At 41.1% G+C, this 26,602-nt stretch overlaps 1 protein-coding gene and 1 pseudogene across 7 annotated transcripts in view; both read left to right on the top strand.

The window, feature by feature from the left end:
* Positions 1 to 26,602, top strand: part of ELAVL4 (ELAV like RNA binding protein 4) — a 146,075-nt gene that overhangs the window by 88,027 nt on the left and 31,446 nt on the right. For all 7 annotated transcript variants that reach the window (XM_060621430.2, XM_060621432.2, XM_078451924.1 and 4 more), the window contains exon 2: positions 6,560 to 6,800. In XM_060621430.2, coding sequence (XP_060477413.1) covers positions 6,560 to 6,800 — 241 coding nt within the window. The remainder of the gene's footprint in view (positions 1 to 6,559; positions 6,801 to 26,602) is intronic.
* LOC132671005 (small ribosomal subunit protein eS12 pseudogene) lies at positions 24,205 to 24,603 on the top strand (annotated as a pseudogene).

Genomic DNA, 26,602 nt, shown 5'->3' with positions numbered 1-26,602 from the left:
TTGTCTTTGTTGTCTCTGTAACCTCAGGGCCCAGCACAGTGCCTGGCACTCCGGGGCTCCATCTCTGTTCATCTAGCATTCTAAGATCTAGCCATAATGGAAATAAACCCCATTTTTTATGTGCATCTGACCTGACAAGTCCAGGAAACAGTGAAGCAGATACCTTTGGGGGGACAAAATAAAAGATGGGATTGAGCAGGTAATTAAGGCTATGGGGCCTAAGGACCCGGGATTGTGGCGATGGAGACACTACGATGGGCTGTTTTTTTCAGGAGCACCTTAAGAATGAGGCTGAGCCTGGCCTCTGCTTCTTACCTCCCTCCACAGAGATAAATGTCCCTGAGTGCTGATCCAGCAGCTGCATGTCTGAGGCCTTCCCTCTTGCTTTTGTTGTATATTTTTCTGAAAAAAAAAATGGTGGGAGGGATGAGGTTAATGCGTTGAGTGTGAATAATTAGTCATTCAAATCATTGACATTTACAATGACAGGATTTGAGTGCCTGTGTTATTGTGCACTGCTCTAATAGTTTATCCCTGAAATTTTCTGCCTGTATAATGTTTCTTAAAATATATCACAGGAACATAAAAGATTTAATGCAGTGCTTTGTACAACCATTAGAGTTGAAGTCAACTGAACCTCCTCAATGCTCTATCCTGGATGCTCACTGTAATTCTGTTCTTAATTGCCATTCGTAAGAGGGAAGGAGGGCAAAAACGGTTTGGAACCTGGTCAGCTGCAAAGTTGGCCATGAGACCCACACAGACTGTTTCATGAAAATACATAGTCACACTTGAGTAACTGATATATTTATTTGCAATGAAAATTGTGCTGTTAGAATATCAAAGGCTTTAGCCTGGGGAAGGAAGTCTTCTGATCTTGTGAAGCCAGCCTCTGCACTTAGTGGAGGATATACTTCCTGCTAACATACGTTTACCTCTGGTCTGTTCCCCAAGTTGAGATTACAGGTGTCCTCTCGTTAAAGACGTCATATAACCTTAAAATATTACAGTTTAATATTCTTGGGTTCCGTATCTTTAGACCTTGGCAATTTCTCTTATTTTCCAAGTAATGTTTTAAAATCCTCTTGGTTCACTTGTGTGTTGGATTTGATTCTGACATTTTACATTTGTGATTCCTTTTTTTAAGCCTGTCTTGTATCCTGGGATGCATCATTAAGATGAGTGAGGGGCTTACTATGTGATGTGTGTTAAACATTTGCAAGTGTTTCTCAGCTTTAGCATTGTACTTTTTTATTGAGCAAACTCTATGTGATTGTGTGTATTTTCATCAGTTCTTTCTGAATACACAAAAGGATAATTGTAGTGTGTGTGCAGAGCAAAGAGAGCTCCATCTCCATAAGCCAAGAATGACTTGACCTAATTTATAGGTTTGGTCGGTTGAAGTAGCTCAGTACCAAATATTGCATCTCATCGATCCTTTTCAAAAGTTTGAGCCCAGTTAAGGTTGTCTGATCTACAGATGGGGCTACAGTCCAGGAGTCAGCATAATTTAGGAAATGCACATAAGATGTAGGGGAAGATGGTTGGGGAACTGAAATGACTTTACTGCAGACTTGATGCTTCCTAGGCTTCTCTGGAGCAAGGAAACCTGTGAGATGTTTACATGGACAAGTGCTGGCTTTCACCACACATGTCTGTGAGGCGAGCATCCAGTGAACAAAAGATGAACCTGGCTGTCAGGTGACCTTTAACAGTCTTGATCCCATAGAATCTCAGCATGCTTAGGTATGATTTACATTCTTCTTCATACTCCATCATTCATGCCGAAAAGGCTGCCTCGATGCAGGATATTTTCTAGGCGTTTGTGGGAGAGACATAAGAAGAGTAACCTGACAGGGGCACCTGGGTGGCTCAGTCAGTTAAGCGTCTGATGTCGGCTCAGTTCATGATCTCACAGTTCTTGAATTCGAACCCCGTGTCGGGGCTCTGTGCTGACAGCTCGGAGCCTGGAGCCTGCTTCAGATTCTGTCTCCCTCTCTTTCTGCCCCTCCCCCAATCGCACTCTGTCTCTCTCTGTCTCAAAAATAAATACACATTAAAAAAAATAAAAAGAAATAAAAAGAAGGGTAACTTGACAAATATGGAGAGCAGGAAAGGTGTTCTATAGATTGTGGGACTAGCACTTTTGCCATTAAGTCAAAATGTAGCAGCTGGGTAGCTCTGTGGTTCTGCCAGCCCAGCCTTCTGAACCAGACAAATTCTGCTTTTAAGTTCCTTATCAAGTTGGCAGTGCTCCTTGTGTCTGTTGCCTGGACACTTAGTGAGGCAGTGAGACGACACAGCAAATGGAGACACGGCTCAGGCCCAGGAGGCCCAACAGTTTGGCAGAGCAGAAACCTGCCTCCCAGCCAGGAGTTGTGATGATGCTCTACGACATCATCTCCATTAGCATGTACATCCCTTGGGCGCATCTCCCTCATTGTTTCCTGGACAGAGCAGCTGACTAGGCTGTGTTGGTACAGTTTCTATCAGTGCTGAGAAGAGTTTGATTTAAGATTCTTCAGATGGGGCGCCTGGGTGGCTTGGTGGATTAAGTATTCCAACTCTTGATTGCGACTCAGGTCATGATCTCGTGGTTTGTGAGTTCAAGCCCTGCATCAGGCTCTCTGCTGCTTGGAGCCTGCTTTGGGTCCTCTATGCCCCCCTCTGTCTGCCCGTCCTCCATTCTTTCTCTTTCTCTCTCAAATAAATAAATATTTAAAATAATAAGATTCTTCTCAGAAACTCTTTGTTTTCTCCTTGCTGTCTCAACCAGCCTTCCAGAATCCCACAGTTGACCTGAATCCAAGAAAAAAGTTCTGATGATGTGATAAGGGGAGCCACTTAAGTTACTTATAATGATAAAGAATCTTAGAAGCTCCTCACCTTCCTCCATCTGCCTTATTTCTCTGACTCCTCTTGAGACTTTTTTTTTTCTTTTGGTTTCATTTCCCATTTATGATCATTCAGAAGAGGAAAGAATTAAAGTAACACCTATATAGGGCATGATGCAGAATATTAGTCATTATGCCTCCAGGCATTCTTTCTGAAGATAAATCTACACGAGAGGCTTTATTCCAATTTACAAAGAGGAAACTGAGGCTCAGAGTATTGATGTAACCTGCCTGAGAGCACATAGCTAACAGGTGGTGGAACTACAATTTAAATCAGCTGTTGCCTTGACTAAAAATATATTCCTTTTTTACTTTATCACTCTGCTTCAATGAGAAAATAAGCAAAAATAAAACCAAACCAAGAAAGTCTCAATGAGTATTGATAAGGGTGAGCAGCAACTGGAACTTTCATACTCTGCTGGTGGGAGTGTAAATTGGTGCAGCCATTTAAAAAAGATACTGACAGTGGCTACTACAGCAGAACATAAGTATACTCTATGACCCAAAAATAGACTCCCAGGAATATTCCTAACAGAAATGTGTGTGTGTGTAAACCACAAGACAAGTACATAATGCTCATAACAGCGTTATCAAAATAGTTAAAAACTAGAAACAACCCAAATGTTTACCAACAGTAGAAGAGATAAATAAAATATGATTTAAAAAAAAATTTTTTAATGTTTATTTATTTTTGAGACAGACAGAGTGTGAGTGGGGGAGGGGCAGAGAGAGAAGGAGACACAGTATCCAAAGCAGGCTCCAGGCTCTGAGCTGTCAGCACAGAGCCCCATACGGAGCTCAAAACTACAAACCATAAGGTCATGACCTGAGACAAAACCTGACACTTAACCAGCTAAGCCACCAAGGCACCCCAAAATGTGATCTAAAAAAATTTTTTAATGTTTATTTTTGAGGGGGGGAGGGGCAGAGAGAGACAGACACAGAATCTGAAGTAGGTTCCAGGCTCTGAGCTGTCATCACAGAGCCTGACGTGGGGCTCAAACTCACAAACTGTGAGACCATGACCTGAGCCAAAGTCAGATGCTTAACTGACTGAGCCACCCAGGTGCCCCTAATTTTTTAAATGTTTATTTATTTTAGAGAGAGAGAGAGGCAGAGAGAGAGGGAGACAGTGGATCCCAAGCAGGCTCTGCATTGACAGAGCCTATGTAGGGCTCGAACCCACAAACCGTGAGATCATGACCTGAACCAGAGTGGGATGTTTAACTGACTGAGCCACCCAGTTGCCCCCAATATTTTTATACAGTGGAATTCTCTACAGCAGTGGAGAAGAAGAACCTACCACTATATCTAACGACATGGATGACACCTAGACATAATGTGTGAAAAGACATGAAAGGGTACATATTGTGTGATTCCATGTATTTAAAGTTCAAAAACAGATAAAACAAATCTCTGGATTAGAAGTCAGTTACCTTAGGGAGGTGTGAATGATGGAGGTGGGGACACAAGAAAGACTTCTGGAATGCTAGTCATGTTCTATATCATGATCTGAAAGGTGACTACTCAGGTATGAATTGTGTTCTCTTTGTAAACATTCTTTGAGTTGTACCCTTAAGGTTTGCACACTTTACTACATGTGTATGATATAAAAGTGCTTATCCCCCAGAAATTCTCTCAATAGCCAAATGGTGATGATAATGGAAGCTGCTAGTTATCAGATATCTGCTAAGCCTTGCTTTCCTTGTCTACAAGATGTGGAGAATATGAGAATATGCGTCATTGCCTTCTTGTGAGAAGTGAGACAAGTGATGTCAGACAATTGGTAGAGTGACTTTAATAAATATCAATGATGGGAGCATCTGGCTAGCTCAGTCAGTAGAGCATGCAACTCTTGATTTCGGGGTTGTAAGTTCGAGCCCAATATTGGGTATGAAGATTACTTAAAAATATAATCTTTTTAAAAAATAAAAACAAATAAATATCAATGAATGTGAATTACATTCCCACTACTATTCAGGTGGTTTCTGTACATCATGTCACCACCTCGCAAGGCAGGTGTTCCCATTTTCAAATGAGGAAAACTAGGGGTGCCTGGGTGGCTCAGTCACTTGGGCATCTGACTTCAGCTCAGGTCATGATCTCACGGTTTGTGGGTTTGAGCCCCGCATCGGATTCTGTGTCTCCTTCTCTCTCTGCCCCTCCCCCACTTGTGCTCTGTCTCTCTCTGTCTCTCAAAAAGAAATAAATGTAAAAAAAAATTTTTTAATTAAAACAAAAACAACAACAACAAAAAAAAACAAATGAGGAAAACTAAGGCTCCTAGAATTGAAGTCCCTTACTCAAAGTCACACAGCTAGTGAATGGCAGAGCAGGATTCCATTTCCAGAGAATTGATCAATTTCGGAGGCAATGGAAGTCTTATCATGAAGGACTAGTAAGGGATGGTGATAGGATAGAATGGAAAAGGGGGACTGCTGGGCTGCATTCGGGGCCAGGAAAACTGTAGGCCCAGGCTCTGCCCCAGTTTGCAATGACACAGTTCACTGGATGTCTCTGGAATTCATCTCAAACATGAGAGTTTTGAACTAGATTTTACTAGATTTTATTTCCTTAAGTGACTTCTGGCTCTGCAGTTTTATGATTCTCCATGTTTGTCATGCCATACAGGGCCTCTTTACAACCAGGCTCCATGAGCTTAAATTCATTTTTCCCGTAGAACTTTATTCCTGCTTCATCTTCTCAGTACTTTTCCTCAATCACATCCTATAAAGCAGGGCTAATTGTTCCCCTACTACATGCTCATTGTCCTACTGTGAGCCATTTGCCTGTGTGTGTCCTCCATAGACTGTAATCTCCTTGAGGCTAGAGACTAAGATTTATTTGTCTTTTTTCCCATACATGCTGCCTGGAACAGTTCACACATTTGTGGAAATTTTTGTTTAATTAAGTATTTAAATCCACAGAAAGTCCTTTTTGAATAAAGTGTGAGAGGATAGCCTCAGGCTGTGCTGGACCTAAGGTGGATACCCAGAGAGACCTTTTCCTTTATGTTCTTTATTTTATTAGAGGTCCAGGAGAAACAGTAATGGAGTGGCTAGGGAGAAGAATCATCAGATGACTTAGCAGCTCCTTGGTGTGTGTTGATGAAATCTGAAGTTTGATCAGTGCTTAAACATCAGTGACAATCCAAACCCTTCCGATATGGAACGGCCCCCACTTAATTTAATGTCATTTTACTTTATAAGATAGTTAATAAACAGGTACTGTATTTGATCTTGTGAGCATAGACCTCTATATTTAGTTTTTCAGCTTTAATGGAACTATAATTTTAATCATGATTATTACTTTACATTTTAATTATAATTTGGTGTGGCTTAAGTATACATTTCTGAGAGTGATTGTGTAATGAAAACAGGAATTAGCTTTTCATTAACAAAATAATGGGAGCGTTCCCATTGCATTCTAGTCTGTGTTCAAAATCTATGGGCTGGCCTAAAAATAGCAAAGGGAGTTTAACATTTTGGTTAAAAACATGCTTCTAAATTGGATGTGTTCACAACCCAGTCTCTTTTGCTCCATCTTGCTTTATCTTGTTCCCTTTCTTTTCAAAGTACAAAATAAAATAAAATAAAATCTTGAAAGAGACTTTGTGTCTTTGAGATTTCAGGAGGTTTATTTTTATTATTTTTATTTTTATTTAGATAATTAGCACCATGGAGCCACAGGTGTCAAATGGCCCGACATCCAATACAAGCAATGGACCCTCCAGCAACAATAGAAACTGTCCTTCTCCCATGCAGACAGGGGCAGCCACAGATGACAGCAAAACCAACCTCATAGTCAACTATTTACCCCAGAACATGACCCAGGAGGAATTCAGGAGTCTCTTTGGGAGCATTGGTGAAATAGAATCCTGCAAACTCGTGAGAGACAAAATTACAGGTATGGTCTTCTTCAATATTCTAAGCTTAGGATCAGCAGCTATCTGTTCCGTTGAATGTGCAGACCTTAGCAGGAATGCACACACACACACACACACACACACACACACACACACACACACACGGTGATGGTTAATGCATCTGAGTGTCTGCATCGTATATCCTGCCTTCAGGAATGGCGTGGGAACACAGTCGTAAGCTCCTGCAAGTGTGCACACTACATAAAACCATTCTGCAGATTGGTAGGACTTGGAAGCAGATGAGATTTTGGAGCTTCCTCAAGCTTTACTTTCTGTGAAATAACCCTTTGGTTTGATCCCCTTTTATTCTCAATCAGCCACCCTTTCCCTTTGTTCTATAGTTCTCAGTTCTGCCCTCCACCCTCCCTGTACTCCATGCTAGTTTGTATCTATTCCTTTCCTCTCAAGCATTTGGCTTGTGTGTGTCCAGTGTCTGAGACAGTGTTTTAATGGGGCGGGGGAGCCATTGTGGACGGAGATCACAACTGCCCATTGTCTCTGGGAGAAGTAGGCTGTAAGGATAGCAGATTATTCTGGAATAAAACTACTCTGCAGTAGGAGGGAGAAGCTTAATGAAGATCTGTATTTGAGGTGTTTTGTTTTGTTTTGTTTTGTTTTGTTTTGTTTTGTTTTGAGGATACTCTTTGAGAAGTCAGAGACTTTTTACTTAATAGTAACACAATACCCTTACAATTTCAATACTTGAACATTTTAGCTTCCGATGTTTTTCTAATCAACAGCCATTTGCTGAAGACCTAATGTTTGCCAGACACTGATACTGTAATTCTTTGGAGTGAAGTGTCCCCGTAATCTTTTTGGAAGTGAGAATATTTTCTTAGAAATCTACTGGGCTACGTCATGACAGAGTGCAGCTGCTCATCTCTGATGCTCCATTCCTAAAATCATTCCGCCCACCTGAGCATTTGTCATTTTTGAGTGTTGACTTTTGTTTCCTTTTCTCTGGACAGTTTAATTGACAAGCAACTGGCCTATTAAGAAAAAGGAAAGTCTGTCATTAAAATAGGAAGATACATCATCTTGGTTTTAAGTCTGAGAATCCAGTGTATACGTGTGCACATAGCTGTATGTGTTCTCCAATTCTTCTAATTCATTTGTAAATTTGTCTTCTATATAAATTAAGTACCTTGCAAGATCATAAAACTAAAATAACTGTTGAAAATAAAAGTCACATAACCCTCCAAAATTAATTTCCTCATCTATAAAATTGGAAAATAATATTTATCTCAAAGGGCTTATTTTGAGAATTAAGTGAGAGACTGGATAGTGTAACGCCTATTGCATAGTGGTCTCTTAGTAAATGGGAGATGTTGTTATTACAGAGGCATGTAGTATGTTACAAGGAAAGTGGCTGAACAGAGAAATTTTATCAAGGTCTCCAAATAGGACCAGAGCTTTGATGATGTTATCTGAGAGCACCATATCATCCATCCTTTAACAGAATTGCCTGTCCTCTCAGACAGCCAATGTTTAGATTCCTGAATAATCTTTATATAATAGGATGATAATTCACACAAAATTAAAACCAGTTAAGCATATGATTCTTCCTCCCACTCCTGTATAGAAAATGTATTTTTGGTGTAGCCTTACCTTCTAAATAGGGACTCTGCCAGCTATATTAGTGAATATTATTAATCACCTTTTCAAAAGATTTCCCTTAGAACTGTAGTGAGATTTTTTAAAAGTACTGATTCATGGTGTTGTTCCTTGTTTTCTAAAGACACATGTTTAAACAAGCAGATTCCTTTACTGAAAGAATGCTAATTTGGTAGTTCACCGAGTAGATTTGAATAGGAGTGACAGCTTCGAAGACAGCCTTTAATTTGGTATACAAAACCAAAATTGTCAACTTTGGTTTGTTTAGCACCCTCTCCAGCACAAGCAGAGACAGTAGCATCTGAGCTTAAAGAAGAAGCTTATGGGTTGAAAGCAGAAATATAATTCAGGCATAAATTTATAATTATGCACTTTTTAAATTTCAGGCAAAAAAAATTTTTTTTTATTTGCAGGGAACTTCTGGGAATGAGGCAAGGAAATATATAAGAGAACTGAGATATTTGCCCTCATTTGGTAGCAGTGTTTAATAAAAGTAGAACTTGTGGTTGTAAAGAGTGCTTATTAAATTCTTCATTTACACTACCTAATTAATTCTAGCATTTTAAATTAACAGTGAAACTGGTCCCTGCTGTACCATTCCATAGATGCAGCATATTTCCTCCATCCACCAGTTGTTCAGGTTTAATTGACTACGCTAAAAGTCAGAGAAGGAGGGAGAGAGGGCTGTGGGGAGTTGGGGAAGGAGTGAGAATCGCTCTAATGGAAGACCCTCTGAGGCCTACATTTGGTGGGAGGTGATAACACAGGCTGGGAGAGGCGAGGTGGAACATCAGGCAAGTTGAAAGGCTGCTGCCGGTGGTTCAGAAGTCAGGGTAAATGACATCATAAGTATTTTTGTTGCCCTGATTTTTAACATCCCAGTCCCCCCTTTTCCTCCAACACCTCCTACAGATCTCAATACATCTCGATCCTGTGAAGTTTACAAGGAGTTTAAATATCTAGTGGGAGGATTGGGGGGTGGGAAGTGGTGAAGAGATAAGAATTCAAGATTAAGATTTTCCAGCCCAAACCACTCCCTAAGCGAATGGATTCCCTTAGAAGGTTCCCGCTTACCAAATTAAGAGAAAGAGAGGGGCGCCTGGGTGGCTCAGTCGGTTAAGCGGCCGACTTCGGCTCAGGTCATGATCTCACGGTCCATGAGTTCGAGCCCCGTGTCGGGCTCTGTGCTGACAGCTCGGAGCCTGGAGCCTGTTTAGGATTCTGTGTCTCCCTCTCTGTGACCCTCCCCTGTTCATGCTCTGTCTCTTTCTGTCTCAAAAATAAATAAAACGTTAAAAAAAATTAAAAAAAAAAAAAAAGAGAAAGAGAGACACTCAGAGGAAGAGAAAGAAAGTGAGACTTGTTGTTGAAAGCATTGTAGGTAGGCTGGGTTGGCTCCTGGCTGTGGGTTGTGAATGAATTCTCCATTTGAAAACACATAGAGGAAATTTGGGCATGGGCTTAAGTGTTTGGTGCTGAGGACATAATTGCTATCATTTATCAGATACTTTATGCTAGGTACTTGCTAAGCACTAGACATACCGTATTTGATTTAACCCTGAGAATAACATCCATTTTCTTAGATGAGGACACTGAAACCTTGTGAGGTCAAGTAATTTCCCCCTGCAAAACAATTATTGCCAGGTGGTGGAGCTGGGGTTCACCCCCAGATTCCAAAAGCATGATTTTATGGGGAAGTATGTGCAGGATGCCCCTGCCTGTGTTAAGCGAAGATCCCTGCCTAACCCTGGCCCCATAACCCAATGAAACATTTTGATCCTCTGAGCAGTAGTTGCTGGCCACCCTCTGGAGATTCTACCTAATGCACCATGGCTTTAAACTAGACTCCTGTGTATAACAGGAGGCAAAGATAACAATATTTATCATCCTCTGGGGATACAACTCAGCCTTCAGAGTAGAACCAAATTTACTGAAAGTGCCAGGTTTAAGATTCTGTTATAGTGCTTTTGGACATCTCTGTTACTTATCTTCTCAGTGATATTAGATTTTCTTTTTCCAATTTTAAAAGGACGCTTATCAGGATAATCTAGGTACCAGAGAGAGAAAACATGTCTCCCAACTTGCTTTTGTGTGCAGCTGTGGACACGTGATGGCACAGGAAGCCATGTTCTTCATTTTTCTCTTTCATCCATCTGCAGACTCTGCTGCTGGAGAGAAAGGGACATGGTGTGTGGCCCACAAGCTTTTGTGCAACCTCAAAACTCAGGCAAAAAAACATCAAACTCCTGGTAGAAATTATATTATTCCCATGAACTGCAAAGAATTGAATTAGTTTCTCATTTTTAATTTTGTTGCCCTTTTGTTTTTTCAAGCTTTGAGACTGCATTAGAGATGCTCAGTATTTTAGGGGAGGAAACATGGCTTAGGCAGGATGCAGTTAGATGGCTCAGGGTATGTCTTAAAGCCAGCAGAACTGGGATGCTAAATTACATTTTAATAGTTGTCTACCTCGTTATCACTGCTCTCCAAAAGGAAGACAGAAAGGAGAAAAAAAGTAACAAAGAAAAATCCCCAGAAATGAATCCATGTAAAACAAACAGTTTTGATCTACTTGTCTAGCTCGTGTGATTTTTTGCATTCTAGCGATCAAAAAGAATTTTTACTTGATATTACTCTTCATGTGCCCATGCAGTGTAGTTTGTTTTTTTGTTTTTTTTTAAATCCCAGTTCAGGCAGGTAAGAGCTCTGAAGGGAGGGTTTTGAGGACGGAGTGGTCCAAACTGAACATTATCTGTTATAAAGCTGAATATATAGAGTGTCCAGGGCATGGAACAGACTGTAAGGACTATAGATGGTTGAGAAAGGGTGAGGTTTGTGTTAGCTGGAGCTGCTGGGAGAGGTTTGAAAGATGAGGTTAGGATTTAGGTAGAGGGAAGAAAAGCAAAGGTATAGAGCTAAAATTCCAATCTAAGAACAAAAGCCTTTTTTATTCCTTTGTGTTTTGGACACAGGAAGTAGAGCTAGAGTATGCCTCTTAGGACACAGTAATCTATTATGAAGCAGCATCACCAGATGAAGTTAAGCATACCAAAAAACGAAGCTGGTTAGAGTTGCACCCTGACAAAGACAGCATTTCCTAAACCTCACCTCTAGCCCATTTTTTTTTTCATTTTTTTTCTTTATAACACTTGGCTTTGGCGTAATTAATGTTATTCAGTGGAAAAGGCAGAACAAGGCAAAAAAGACCCTTTACTGCTGTGGACATCAGGGTGAATGCTTTGCCACCACCTTTGTATCTGGAATCACATCTCCAGTTAAAGGAACCAACTCAGTTTTGATTTCGTGCCACTGGGTAACTTCTATTCTTTCTCAGATTTGTGAAAATGCTATTAATCCTGTGTGTCCCTCTCAGTAGGTGACATGTGGGTACAGCAGCGGGGGTGGGGGGATTGTTAGGGCCCTCTAAGGTCAGGAGGCATTGCATGGAGTATGGTCTCTTGGGTTAAAAAGAGGAAGGACAGTGAGGGCTGTGGACTGCTTTATGTTACCTCATATACTTTCAAGAAACTGTACTTCTAGGGCACTATGGAAATTTGAGTGAGTTTTACTTCTGAGATAACTTTATAAACAATAAAAGGCCCTGAAAAATCCTAAAATATGAAAGTGCTTTTAATTCATTCCTAAAATGTGAATTCAGCCCTAAGGTGAGTTTATTGGCATACTTTCTTACAACACCCAGCCAAATAAATATAATAGCAGAAGTTTTTGTATGTTTCTGTGTGCCTTCTGTGTGTTTTGGGCATGGTATTCAGTGCTTTAAATAGAGTAGCTCATTTAAATAGTAAATTGGGATTTCTTGGAGACTCACAATAATAGCCAGTGTTTATTGTGCACTATGTGCTAAGCATTGTGCTGAGATGAATTGATGGAATTTCATGTAATCCTCAAGATAGTTATTATACAGATGAAGAAACTTGGACTTAGGAACAACTGAGTAATTAGCCCAAGGTGTCTTGGCTTCCAAGTGGAGGAGCTGGGACTTGAACCCAGGACTGTCTAATTGTGAGTTGTCCAATTTATAGTTTATCTTTGGCAGTTTCTCTAAAAATACTCAACTGACTTCTCCCCTTAACAAATGAACTCAGCTTATATTACCCAGGGAATGAAAACTTTCAGTTCAGGGAAAACACAATTAGAGTTCAAAATCTTTTGTTTTGGAAAAGAGCATACTACACATTAAAAAAATAACAATAAGGACCAGTGGTTTTTTAATTAAGCAGGTCACCAGTTACCTGAACAAGGAAGAACAGAGTGGTTTTTTAACTTCAGGTTTTGTCTCTTCACAAAATACTCTTCACTGTGTTTTCTTTTTCTTGATTTTGCAAGCACTGTATTAAAATGGATGCTGCCTTAAATGTAAGCATAGTTAAAACCCAGTCTCAATTATGTATAATCCAAGAAAATCCCAAGATATTGATTAGCTAAATGAACTTTTCTACATGCACATCAGAGGGCTAGTGATGAGAAAGGTACAGGAAATAGTAGCATTTATCAGCACATTTTGCTGCTGACTTTGAAAATGTGTTTGGTACAGTGCAATGTGTTTCTTGAATTCAAAGGAAAATCAGGCAGATTTGCATCTGTCATTTTATTTCTCATCCCCCTGCAGTCATCTTACTTGTATTCCACAAAGAAGAACGAAAGAATTTTGACTTGTGGACTTGGGGAGGGAAAGTGATTATTGTTGGGGGTGAATGGAAAATATTCAGTTATGGAGAAGATTTGGCAGCCTAGTAGGGTTACAAAATGGAAGAATAGGGGTCTCCCTTATTAAGGGGAACTGGAAGATGTCAGAATGTTAAGTGCAAACAGTAAACCATGTAATTATTGTGCCTCTTACACACCCACGGGGCAGAGAGCTCCCATACTTTCTAATTAGGATAGGTTGGCAACTGAATGGATCAGTGAGGATTAGAACTTATACAGGTACATTCTGCTCCTTTGGATATAATTCTTTTCCCAGGGTGGCAGGAGTCAGGATTATAGAGCAGGTATGGTTTCCTTTTGCCCCCTGGCTATCTTCCCCTTCATCTTCCCTTCCATATTAGATGGTTCTGCCCCGCTTCCAAACTCAGATAACCGTAGGAAAGTATTCTCATGTCCCAAGAGAAATGTCTCAAAGGATTTTTACCTGGGATGTGAATCAGGCCTGGGTATTTTAAGGATTTTCTATTTCTGTGCTTTAGCTGACTGTTTGGTTTGTAGGACCAATTCCCTGTTCACCCAGCCTCCCCTCCTTCCCCCAGTACATACACACACACCCCCACACACACTCCTTCCCTCACTCCCTCCCCCTTCTCTGTAGAATGACCTGGTTGATTGAGACTAGGAACTAAGCAGGAAGGTAATGTCAAACTGAAATTTCCACACATTATCTAAAAATGTAATTCATCAGCTTCAGGGTAGGAGGAAAGTGCTTTCTGAAATGTGTTAATGGGAAATTCATTTTTTTTCTTGTCTTCTGGGAGGTGTGGCAGGGTGATTTCTCTTTTCAGTCTGCCTCCCCCACCCCACAACAACCCCATTCCACATCTCCCTTATTGCTCTTAACTGATGAACTCTGTATCTGTCTTCATTCCTTGTAAGAACTAAAGATCTTTAAGTTGCCTTTTTATTTTTTCTACAGTCCCCAAATTGAGCTTTGATGGGAGAAGATATTTCTAGTTTGGAGAGAAGATAAAATTCAGATAGAGACCATATATTTGGATAAGGCTTTTACATTTGTAAAACATTTTCATTCAGCCAACAGTATTTATTTAGTGTCTGCTCTCTCAGACCAAATAAATGTTATTCCCTTTCCTTCTCTTCTCTTAAATTCTGTATCAGGGTCTGTGAAGAAGCCAGAGAGGATAAGACATAGTTTGTGCCCACACGTTGCTGCCAGCAGGGCAGTGATGGGGGAAGCCAGGACAAAGTATGGGGTCCTACGGCAGCCTGCAGGTCTGGAAGGGGCTGGAACGCATGTCTGTCCGCCTTTACTGTTTTGCGTGTGATGGTAGTGGGGGTGGGGGTGGGGGGTGTTTGTTTCGTTTTTCACCAAGGTCCAAACTGACCCTTCCTGACCCTGGCTAGTAGTTTCATTAGCACAGAAGGACGCATCACAGAAGGATGGAGTTTTGATGGAATGCCTGCTATGTTTCAGCTACGTATTATATATATTATCTCATTGAAGCTTTATGTCAGTTATGTATGATCAGTGGTATTATCCCCATTTTATAGATAAGGAAGCCAAGACTTAGAACAGTTAGCTGGAGAGTGGGGTTAGATCTGTCTGACTGCAAAGTCTGTGATCTGTTACCTTGTCACTCTGGCTGTGCTAAATGAATATGAACACATCAGCTATGGGTGTTCAAAAGAGAGAAAGACGACAGTAGGCTGGGGTTCTCAGAACAAGTGTCAAATGAGCCTTGATCTTGGTAGAGAGCAGGTTGTGGGAGACCAGTCCATGAAGAGGGAAGCAGTTGAGCAAGGCTTCAGAGACATCTTCAAGGGATAGTGAATGGAACAGTCAGGACTATTCCATGAGAAAGTGTTATTAGTGGCCCCTTTGTGTTGATGAAATAACTGAAGCTCAGAAAGGTTAAGTAATTTATCCAAGGTCATAGCTAATAAGTGGTAGGGCTAAGATTTGAACCCAAGTTTGTCAGACTCCAAAGTCTGTGTTTTTTTCTACTTTCCTAATAAATAACCCAACCTAACACAGAAGGAGGTGGACAATTTGCAGACTCCCCATGGCGTCTGTGATTTGAGGATCATTGTTTATCTTGCTGAGGTCAGGCACAAGTTCTCTCCGTGACTCTCCTTGCACCTACTTCAGTTTCTTGCTGACTTACAAATTTGGTTTTCTGCTTGGCCCTTGTTTTGCAGTTGGATGTCTGGTGATATGTGAGGTCCCATTACCATTAAGTGGATACAGATAGTTCGGGTAATTACTCTAATTCCTATGGCTGATAATGGAATTTCTCACCACAAACATCTTGACTCAGATTTAATCATTTTATTGGCGGTATGAGCATAAAACGTATACTTAATAATCCCCCAAATTTCCCTTTGTGTCTGTTTTCAAAGGCTTTGACATTCAGTACTTCCTCTGACCCTATCAAAATAGCCAACATATTGAGGCCAGAGCCTCCCAAAGAAGACTTGAGTCAAGAGCACTTGGCTTCTTGTTTTCCTTGCTCTTTCTTCTTTTTTTTCTTTTCTTTGCTTGCTTCCTGTCCTGCCTCCTCTTTTTGCCTTTTTATGTACTCACGTGCCATTTGATTAAAAGAGGATTTGAATTGGCTTTGTAAGATAATATGAAAGAGAGCTAGAATTAAAATAGCTATGGATTTTTTAAAAAGCAAGGTAGAGCAAAATGGGCATAGGATGAATGGTAAAAGGAGAACCAGAAGGAAAATTAAATTACATGTGGCTAGGTGACTTGTCTGAGAAGTAACCAACCACTTAGCCTAAGTTTTCTTTACATGAAGGAAAAATGGATGGTGACAACCTTGATCCCATTCTCAAGTGGTAAGCAGGATCCCAGCCCCTCCCCCCACCTTCCCCCCGACACTCACATTAGCCCACAGACCTCTGTGGAGACACTTGCCAGCTATAATACAGGATGGGATATGAAGCCTGAACTCACATACATAGAGTTTTTCTTTCTTCATCTTTCTTGCTTGAGCCCATGTTGGATTGATTGACATGTTTTTTTCTGGCCAAGGAAGTCTGTGACAGAGAGAGGCTGCCTGACTGGAGTCCCTGTTTTCACTGTTTTTGTAAACAATGTGCCAAAGGAAGTGTTCTGAAGTGAGCTTCCTTGCCTGCTGCCATGAACTGAGGTATTAACTGGTCTCCAGATCTCTTCAGTCTTCCCCTCTCCCCTCAAACCCTGAGGCTGGGCACACAGGCACTTCAGTACTCTGCTACCATCTTCCTGGTAAGGGTCCCTGCAGTGAGTTCTGGCAGGTTCTGCATTGCCCAGGACTCTGAGCTGGACAGCAAGCAGGAAAATCAAATGTTACTCTCACCTTCTGGCCCTGACCCTGGAAACTGGAACTAGTTCTCAGCCACCTTTTCTCTTCCCCAGTGCCCCTTGCCAGTAAGTGGAGCTTTTTCAATGAGACAGACCACTGTCTAAGTACAAAAGAAATACAGCACTACCCCAGAGTGTTCTACCCTCCCCAACATACACACACATACCGAATACTTCCTTCTCAGAAATACCAGACACAGTGCAGTGAACTCTAACCAGAAGTGAGACAGATATCAATAATATCTTGCATTACTCCCCAGCCCCTCTCACACACACACATAATAGGTATGTGCCTGGCCTTGCATAAGTCACTTTTTCCTTGTGGACCTCCCATTTTCTCGGCATACAATACGAAGATAGATCCTTACCCTACCTTCTTTGCATGGGACTTGGAATTCAAACAGCTGACACATGTGGAGGCACTTGTAAACTAAAGCAGCCTATAAATGGGAGGGGCCCCTTCTGTCTCTTGACTGCTTCCCTCTTCTCACCAAGTGTCCTACCCCTGGGCCAATAGATGGATGAAGACAGAGGAAAGGAAAAGTAGGTATCTATTTGTTCTTGGTTCAGTCCTCAGTTATATAATTCCAAATAGGAAATAGGAAATGCCGTATGAGAAGGCAGGAGAGTGGAATGGGACCTTACATTTATTAAGAACTGCTGGATGCCAGTTGCTTTATATTTGTTATCTCATTTAATCCTGACCACAACCCCAAGAGGTAATAGCAGCCCCATTCTTTAGATGAGGAAACCAAAGCTCACGTTGTTTGAAGTGACTGACCGAGCTGTCTGTGTACCCATGTCTGTCTGACCACATGCTGTTGCCAGTTGGAACAAGAGACTTTCACAGAGAAGGTCCCTCGCATTCTTGCTGTTTCATCCTGAGTCTTGCATGTGGCTGTGTAGGATGTATTCCAGTAAACCTCAGAAATAGCTACAGTAATAATGAATAGCAGTTTTAGTGGTTCTGGAAGATTGTAAATGAAAGCCTTCAGTTCAGTATTTGAAAATGCCAGGATGATTTCTGAGATTGTTTTTAAAACCAGGCCACCTCTATGAGTGGCAACATGATAAAATGGAAGGTTCCACCAAGTTCTCATTATAGCTATGGGACTTTCAGTGGATCAAACTGTTCTGTGCCTCAGATTGTTGTACATAAAATGGGGAAAACGACACTGGTTCTTTCCACCTTACTGTGTGTTGATGGGAGATGGGCTACTAATGTGTTGGTAAGTCGTTAAAGTGCTATACCAATTCAGGATATTACTGTGGTCACCTAGAAGATAGAACATTGTGACGAGGGGATTTGTAAGGATAAAGCAAATACTAAACCCCTTGTGATAAGCTAGTTTTACTTTCTAGTCTGTCTTCCAGATGTTTTGTTCAGTTATCTATGTACATCTCAACAAAAGCTGATTAACTGCCTCAGACATCAGTGTCTAACTGTTATTAATGCTCAAGCTGATCAAATTACAATGCCACAGATCCTACTTGTGCTGTTAATATTAGATTTCGGATTCCGGTCTATAATGAATGATTTTTCCTCCATGCATTGGAAAAATTGGTTAGCAAGGTTCATAAGAAAGTTTAATTAGCAGGCTGTTTGTGAAAATAGTGGTCGTGAGTCATCATTTATAATGTTGAATTGTTCTTCTGTTCCTTGAAGAGCCACGTAGGATCCTTGTGTTTGGGAAGCTGGTGTCTGCATGCTGCCCACTTGAACTGCCCGTGTAACAAACTAATGACAAAAACAGCACATTTTAAATCCGAGAGAGGAAGAAGAGGTGTAGGGTATTTGTATATTTGTGTATGTGTGTCTGTGTCTTCCCGGGGAATATCATAGACCTACTATAATCTGGAACTGTGCTAGGCAGGATAGCTTTGTGATTAAGACGTAGACTGCTTGTGTTAGCATCCCAGCCTCATTAGTTACTAGCTGTGTAACAGGCAAGTTTTTCCCCTCTCTGTGCCTCGGTTTTCTCATTTGTAACATAGGGATATTGATAGGATTATTGTGAGCATCAACATATAAAACATGCAGAACAGCATCTGGTAAATAGTATATAATTCTTACAGCAGTTCTGTGAGGTGTAGGTATTATTAGCCCTATTTTACAGGTAAGGAAACTGGCTCAGAAAAGTTAACTAACTTGTTCAAGGTCACACAACTTCTAAGTGTCAGAACAAAATTGAACCCATGTTTGTTTGACTCTATTTTTTAAAAATTTACTTTAGAGAGAGAGCGCGCGAGCGGGGGAGAGGGGTAGAGGGGGAGAGAGAGAGAGAGAGAGAGAGAGAGAGAGAGAGAGAGAGAGTCCCAAGCAGGGGCCACATCCAGCGTGGAGCCCGACATGGGGCTCAATCCCACAACCCAAGGATCATGACCTGAGCGGAAATCAGGAGTCAGACCTCAACCGACTGAGCCGCCCAGGCATCCTGTTTGACTCTGTTTTTATCTGCAATACTAAAGTGGCTCCCAGGGTATTGTGCCTAGTTAGTTAAGTATAGATAATGTGCAAGTGTATGGCTGTATCTGTGCACCTCTACATGTGTACTTCTGCTTTGGTGTCCATACAGCCACACACAATTATGTTTTGTTTCTCCCCTAGGTCTTTGGTTCTCTGAGTGAAACTCCTTGAGCTATTGTATGCTGATACATAGTGAGCTAGACCCAGATTTGTACAAGATGAAAATATGTCTTCAGACATCTGACCCCCTCCCCACTATGCATCTCTGTCCTGTGTCTAGATTATCCCAGAGCAAGTCTGTGTGGTGTCCTCTGAGAAACAGAATCATAGACTGTTACAGTAAAAAGAGACCTTAGAACTGTTCTCTGGCTTCATTTCCTTTTTCCTGTGGGCCCCTCTGGTATCTCAGGAACTATACCTCAGAGCTGGGGCCCACACCCCCAGGCTAGGGTAATTATATCCTGAGGCAGTATTCTGTCCTGTTTCAAAGAGTAGTGCTCATTTGGGAATCTCATCTAAAAGTCTTTCCCAAAGGTGTTTAATAGGTTATATGTTTTTTTAAAAGAGGTTCTGTGACCAAATGAGTTTGGGAAACTGAAGTGAACCAAATTAAAAAGGGTTGTTTTTTTTTAATCACTGCTTCTTTGAGTCTGTGCTAATGCGTGTTACAAATCTTAAAAGGAATGTATAATACATAACATTGCCCTAGGAACTTTTTTTCCTCCAGCATTTTATGGACTGTCATTCTAAGCCAGGAGGAGCTAGGGATAAGTTTGTAGTAGAAGGGAAGGAGGCAGTTTGGGATAGTACCTACCTGATGACCTCCTGTTTTCTGTTAAGAAAGAGGTGGGGTTCTCTACTACACATGAGTGGGCAAGCAGAGGCCTTGGTGTCCTAGGAAAGTCTTAATGGCTCTCAGGAGAAACGGAATATGGTGCCAGATGGATCCATCCCTTCTGCACCAACACAGCCCCATCAAACATTAGGCATTTTTGTTAAAAATTACTGAGTACTAAGCATGTTCTGGGCATGATTTAAATCATGAGTTCCTTTGGTTTTCTGATTGTCAGGGTAACATTTCATTTTCCATTGCCCAAAAGAGGTGAGCCATAGAAGGTATTTATGTTTTGCAATTCTCACACACATTCCTGGGCATTTCTTCATTTTCACCTCTCCCAGGTACTTGACTCAGTGTAATGATGCTGGTCACACTTGCACAGAATAGCCATTCCCTAAGAAGCCCTTAGCTTTAAAAAAAAAAAAAAAATCAAAGAAGATGGCTTCCCTCCTTGCTTCTTACACTACAGACCCATTTCTGCATGAGTCCTTTTGTTCTTGGGTTTTTGTTTCTTGATGTTGTCTTATTTCTTATCTGCAAGCTGACTGGTGATGAAAAGGGAAAATGTGCTTTGATTCTTGTTTCTTTTTTTTTTTCATGGATCTGGGAAATATCTATTTTAGCATTTGTCAGATCCTAACATGATCATGAGATTCCTGTCTGGTACTTCACTATCAGTGAACTCCTTGATGATAGGGATGGGGTACTCATCTCTGCATTTCACACCGCTGTTAGTGGTGAATCCAAGGCCAGAGATCCCCAAGCCCTGATTTCAGAAATGACACACTGACAAAGATTCTCCGACAAAGTCCTTCTCTAGCTCTGCACAGACAAGTTATTTTTCTCACCTCCTTCATCAAGAGCCATGAATTTTCTTTTACTTTGGATAAAGACAGTTTTAATAGATTTATACTCAGTTAATATTTATAAAGCATCTACCTTGTGCCAGGCCCTCTCACATAAGTTATCTCATTTAATCTAAATCCCAACATGATATCGGAAGCCTCCACACACGCCTTCTCCACAGTGTCTGATGGGAGTTTTGGAAGCCGTTGTCTTAGTGTTACACACAGCACTTCCTTTCACCCACAGACATTTCACCCACAGAATCTCATTTTGCCCAAAGGCTAATTACAGTGTATACAATTACTACTAACCTGATGACTTTTTCTACCCCTTCCTCCTTTGTTGTTGTTAGAACATCGTTTAACATCAGCTGCGTTTCTGGAATCACCTGTTGGTTTTGCATCCGTTCTGGGTGGAAAGTCTTGTCTGTCTGACATCCAGACCTTTTGTTGTATGTGAGAGTAAGCCAACCAAGAATTAAGAATTCTGGTTCATTTCTCTGACTAGCTGGGAGTTTGCCAAAATCCTCCTCTTTTTGTTTCAACCCTTGTTAAAAATATGTTTAAATGTTTGACTCTTCTTTCCTGTCTGTAAGAATATTCTGAACATAATTTAATTGAGTGTTGTTTCGATTAAGAATCTTTCATTGCCCCAGGGTCATCAGTCTGAACACTTGTTTTTGTGTGATAAATGCTGAAGGGTGAGGTGGTTGTCGCTGAGGTTTCTATTATCCATTGTACATTACCTATTTTTTCTCTTTCAGCTTTTTTTTTAAACTAGCTTTTTATCTCATGAATCGCCTTTCTTCCCTGAACAGACAGAAGAAAAATAGGGTTCAGATTAGTTTCATTTTGTCATTTGTTGAGGTATATTATTGAAATACATATTTGAAGATCTGTCGTTGGAGCAACTTATTTTATAGGACAAACTAAAAGAGGTTTAAAAAAAAAACCTCCTTTGGGAATTTGTTGGTTGGCTTTCTTTGTGGAATATTGTAGTTTTGTAACCAGTCCTTCCTGCTCTGGGGACTGCTGGAAATCATTTTGTATACTCTGCATTTCCATGAACCTTACCCCAGTAACACAGGCTTTGTTTCACATTTACTTGAACAGTTTGGGTGATACTGCCTCTGAAATCAGGAAACTCTGTTAAAAGCCTATTTGGACTTTGGAGCCAGATGGACTTGGGTCTTGGGATCTGAGGTCTCTGGACATCAGTCTTCTTGATTGTAAATGGCAGTGATAATGCCTACCTTGTAGGATTGTTTCAGGGAGCAGATGAGATGAGAGAAATAACGTACTCAGCTAGAACTTAAATGTTCTCACCAAAAATATGAGTAAGTAAATAAATAAATGTGTTTTATCATTGCACATCATATCAAATCGTATCATATCATCATGATGTACACTTTAAATATCTTACAGTCATATTTGTTGACTATATCTCAGTAAAGCTAGAAAAAAAATAAAGCACTCAGTACAATAACTGGCACATGGTAAGCACTCAAAAAATAACTATTTTTGTTCCTATTTATTCATTGAGTTCATTCACTTATTGAGTTCATTCACTCATTCATTCATTCAACATAGATTTATTGGAAGCCTACTATGTGCCAGACATTGGTCATACCAAGATTAATAAGATCCATGTCCCTGCCCTTAAGGGATTTAGGGTCCATTAAGAAATACATTTAGTTCAGCAAGCTCATACTGAATGCCCACTGTGGGACAAGTGTTTTGCTCATTGCCATCTTGATGCTACATGATGAGTTCTCAGCTTCTAAGGAAACTACGTCTACTTAGGAAGCCAGAATGTAGCCTCTGGAAATAACCTAGTACTGGTTCAATGTAATTTTAAATACTTCAAGAATTTGAAATAAGGGAGACCAGGTCCTGTCTTTTTCAATAGTGTTTGTTGTTGGCAGAAAGCAGACACACTCAGAATTTCAGATGCCTAAATGATTCTTGAATCTGTGCCAGAGGTATGGGGAGATGTCACATATACATCTGAGCCCAGATTCAACTTGGAAACAGTATTGACATTTCAGGTTGATACCAACAATCAGCGGCCTCCTGGAAGTAGTGGCTGTGAACAGAATGGCAGGTCTGTCTCCTCAAGGGATAGATGCTCATGCTTCCTCCTCCTGCTGGAATGCCCTTTTCCGTCTATTGTGTGGCTGTCTCCTATCAATCTTTTTGAATTAATCTCAGAAATCCCTCTCTCCTACTGTCATAACACTGAACCATACTCTACTATCATTATTATTCATAAGTCTGACTTTCTAGTAGACCATGAACTCCTTGCTTCTTCCTCAGTCCTCAGTTTCAGAATCTGGAGAACAGACTTGAAGATGATTGATACTAAAGTCCTTTCCAAGACTGTCATTCTGTGATATACTAGATCCAGTTTGGCAGGCACAACCAAGTTAGAAAGTGGGAATGGGATACTTGGGTGGTATATATTGAAATTAAATGAGAAGAATGAGGACTTAGAGATAGTACTAGAAAACTCAGGCTCTGTCAAAGTCTCAGACACACTGTGCCATGTCCAGCAGGTGTTTAGCATACAAATGAGCACATATTCAAGAAACCAGGGCACAGCAAAAAAAAAAAAAAATGCACAGGCTCTGGAATCAGAGGAGTCTGGCTACTATTCTGCAGCCAAATAACCTTGGATATGTTACATCTACTTCCTGGGCCTCAGATTCCCCTATTGTAAGACGGGGATAGAAATGCCTGCCTCAAAGTGGTGAATCACTGGACTCTACTCCTGAAACCAGTACTACACTATACGTTAACTAACTTGAATTTAAGGGGCACCTGGGCGGCTCAGTTGGTTAAGCCTCTAACTTTAGCTCAGGTCATGATCTCACAGTTGGTGAGTTTAAGCCCCACGTTGGGCTCGCTGCTGTCAGCACAGAGACTGCTTCAGATCCTCTGTTCCCCCCTTCTCTCTGCCCCTCCCCTACTCTCAGATCCTCTGTCCCCTTCTCTCTCTGCCCCTCCCCCACTAGCTTCCTGTCAGAGTCTCTCTCTCTCTCTCTCTCTCTCTCTCAAAGATAAATAAACATTAAAAAAAACTAACTTGGGGCACTTGGGTGGCTCAGTCGGTTTAGGGACCAACTCTTGGTTTCGGCTCAGGTCATGATCTCATGGGTTCATGGATTTGAGCCTCATATAGGGCTCTGCATTAACAGCGCAGGGCCTACTTAGGATTCTCTCTCTCCCTCTCTCTGCACCCACCCCCTACCAATCACACTCGCTCTCAAACTTAACAAAAATTTTTTTAAGCTAACTTGAATTTAAATAAAAAAAAATAGTACTTACATAAAAAAATGTCTGCTTTAGAAGTTGTGAAGATTTAAATAATGATATATGTAACGTGTTTTGCTTGTAGGTGCTTAGTAATTAGTCTCTATCCTTTTTATTTCCTCAGTTAGAAATCAGGATAAACTGAAACACGTTGGGAGTGTTGGGTCTAAAATAAATACGATTTAGCTCTTTCCCTGCTGCCCCCCAGGAGTGCAGAGGGGGAGGCTAGGGTACACTCAAGATTTGGCTCCACCCATAACCCACCACCATGGCCAGGGAAGGCATTGTAGCTGGAGGTATAATGGACATTAATACTGCTTTACAAGAAGTGTTGAAAGACTCATTCCACGATGACCTAGCACATGGAATTCACAAAGCTGCCAAAGCCTTAGACAAGCAAGCACCAAGCCCATCTTTGTGTGCTTGCGTCCAACTGGATGAACCTATGTATGTCAAGCTGGCAGAGGCCCTTTGTGCTGAACACCAAATCAACCAAATTAAGGTTAATGACAACAAGAAACTAGGGGAATGGGTAGGCCTCTGTAAAACCGACAGAGAAGGAAAATCCCATGAAGTGGTTGGTTGCAGTTGTGTGGTGGTACAGGACTGTGGCAAAGAGCCTCAGGCCACGGATGTCACCAAGGAATACTGGAAATGCAAGAAATGAACAATAAAAAACTTAGCCCTTGTTCCTCAAATTAATAAATAAAATATAATTTAGAACCTTTCATCTTAGCGTTACAAGGGATCAGTCCGTCTTGCTGACTGCTGCCCCCTTCCCTGATAACAAACATTGGTCTCTGCATACTTCTAGTCATGGCACCCTTACCACCTCACAAGGCAGCCACACTCTCATCAATCATTATTAGAAAGTTCTTCCTTTTATCAAGGCAGAAATCTGCTCCCTAACTTTCTTCTCCCAGATCTTTATTCTCTCCCTTATGACAAGCCTACCCCTGCTTTCCCATGACAGCCTTTCAAATATTAGAATTGGCTCTGAGCACCTCTAGAGTCTTTTCTCCTTCAGACTGAAGACTACAGGTCTTTCAGATGTGTCTCATGGTACTGATTCTTCTGGACATGGGTAAGGCCCTGGTAAAAAAGTTTGCAGCTCTTCCTGGTCCCTTTCTGTTTGGTATATGGGAAATTGAGTGGGTTAAGAGGATGTAAGTATGTATGTGAATAGATCATATTCATCTGTTCACCCAACAGGTATTTACTGACTATCCAACAATGTTATGGATCCTTTGGTAAGTCCTGGGGATACAGAGATGAATAAAATAGCATCTTGGCCCCAAGTTGCTCCTCACCTAGTGAGGAACAGGGATACATTAAGAGATGGTTTTGAAAGGATATGTCAGTGAGATCGTTCCCCTGATCTGCAGGGCTGAGGGGAGTGGGCTGGCATGGTTTTCATATATGTCTTATTCCGCAGCATTATAGAGTCAGTTTGAAGAAACCAGGGGTGCCCCTTTCCTCTGTTCAGTCACTTAGCAAGTGCAGTGGGGGGCTGCCCTCACGTTCACTTGTGTCATTGCTCTGACATTCCAGGCATGCTCCTGCCTCAGGAGCATGTTATGGTTTGTGGGATTAAGCCCCACATCAGGCTCTGTGCTGACAGTACAGAGCCTGCTTGGGATTCTTTGTCTCCCTCTCTCTGCCCCTCTTGCTTACTCCCTCTCTTTCTCTGTCTTTCTCTCTCAAAATAAATAAATAAACCTTTTAAAAAAAAAAAGATTTCTTCTGTTTGGGATGCCCTGCCCTCAGAGAGAAGGGACTGGCTGCCTCCTTTCCCTCAGGTCTCTGCTCTCACGTCACCTTAGCAGCGAGACCTCACTTGACCATTCTATTAAAATATTGCAACCCCATCCCCTATACTTTTCCCTCCTCTGCTTTATTTCCTCCCCAGTACTCACCATCATCTGACAACTTTTATATTTTATTTATGTTTCTTGTCTTGCTCCATCACCCTCAATCAGAATATAGATTCAGTGATGGCAGAAACCAAGTATTTTTGTTCTCTTCTAGTCTCAGTAAATGGAACTATGTCTCGCACATGACAAGTGTTCAGTAAATACCTGTGGGGTAAATTCATGCAGTGCTTGGATTCAGCCCTCAGGTTGGAAGGTCATCCCTTGGTAGGAAAATCCTATCAAAATTTTACTGTTTCTTCAAAGCTGAGCTCATGTGCCTCTACCTCCAGGAAGCCTTCTGTACTCTGCTCAGAATCAGTCTTCATCTCCTCTGTTATGTGTATACTTTTGTTATTGTTCTTGTTCTTGTATATGGTTTTAAAATAAATATCTCTGGTATATTTATTATTTTTGCTGAGCTATAATTAATTCTTATATCTATTTTTCCCTTCTGCATATTAAGTCTCCTGAAGTCAGGAACAATATCTTGGTCATTTTGGGGCCCACTCATGGTATCTGGCATGTTGTAGATGCCTGTTATACATGGAGTCTGTGTGCCTATAGCATATTATGTGCTCCAATATAAAAGAAAAGCATCAAAAACATTCTCTCCCTTTAAGAAGGTTGGGACCTCAATGAGAAGATAACAGTCTCATAGACAATAGTAGAAAGCAATATTTAATGGGGCATGAGAGAAGAAAGACAAGGAACCAGCATCCACTGAGCATCCGTTATATGCCAGGCACTTTGCAT

Source organism: Panthera onca, chromosome C1, assembly GCF_046562875.1.
Source record: "Panthera onca isolate mPanOnc1 chromosome C1, mPanOnc1 haplotype 2, whole genome shotgun sequence".
Lineage (NCBI taxonomy): Eukaryota > Metazoa > Chordata > Mammalia > Carnivora > Felidae > Panthera > Panthera onca.
The sequence above is the reverse complement of the archived record's forward strand: the minus strand, read 5'-3'. Positions and strand labels throughout refer to the sequence as shown.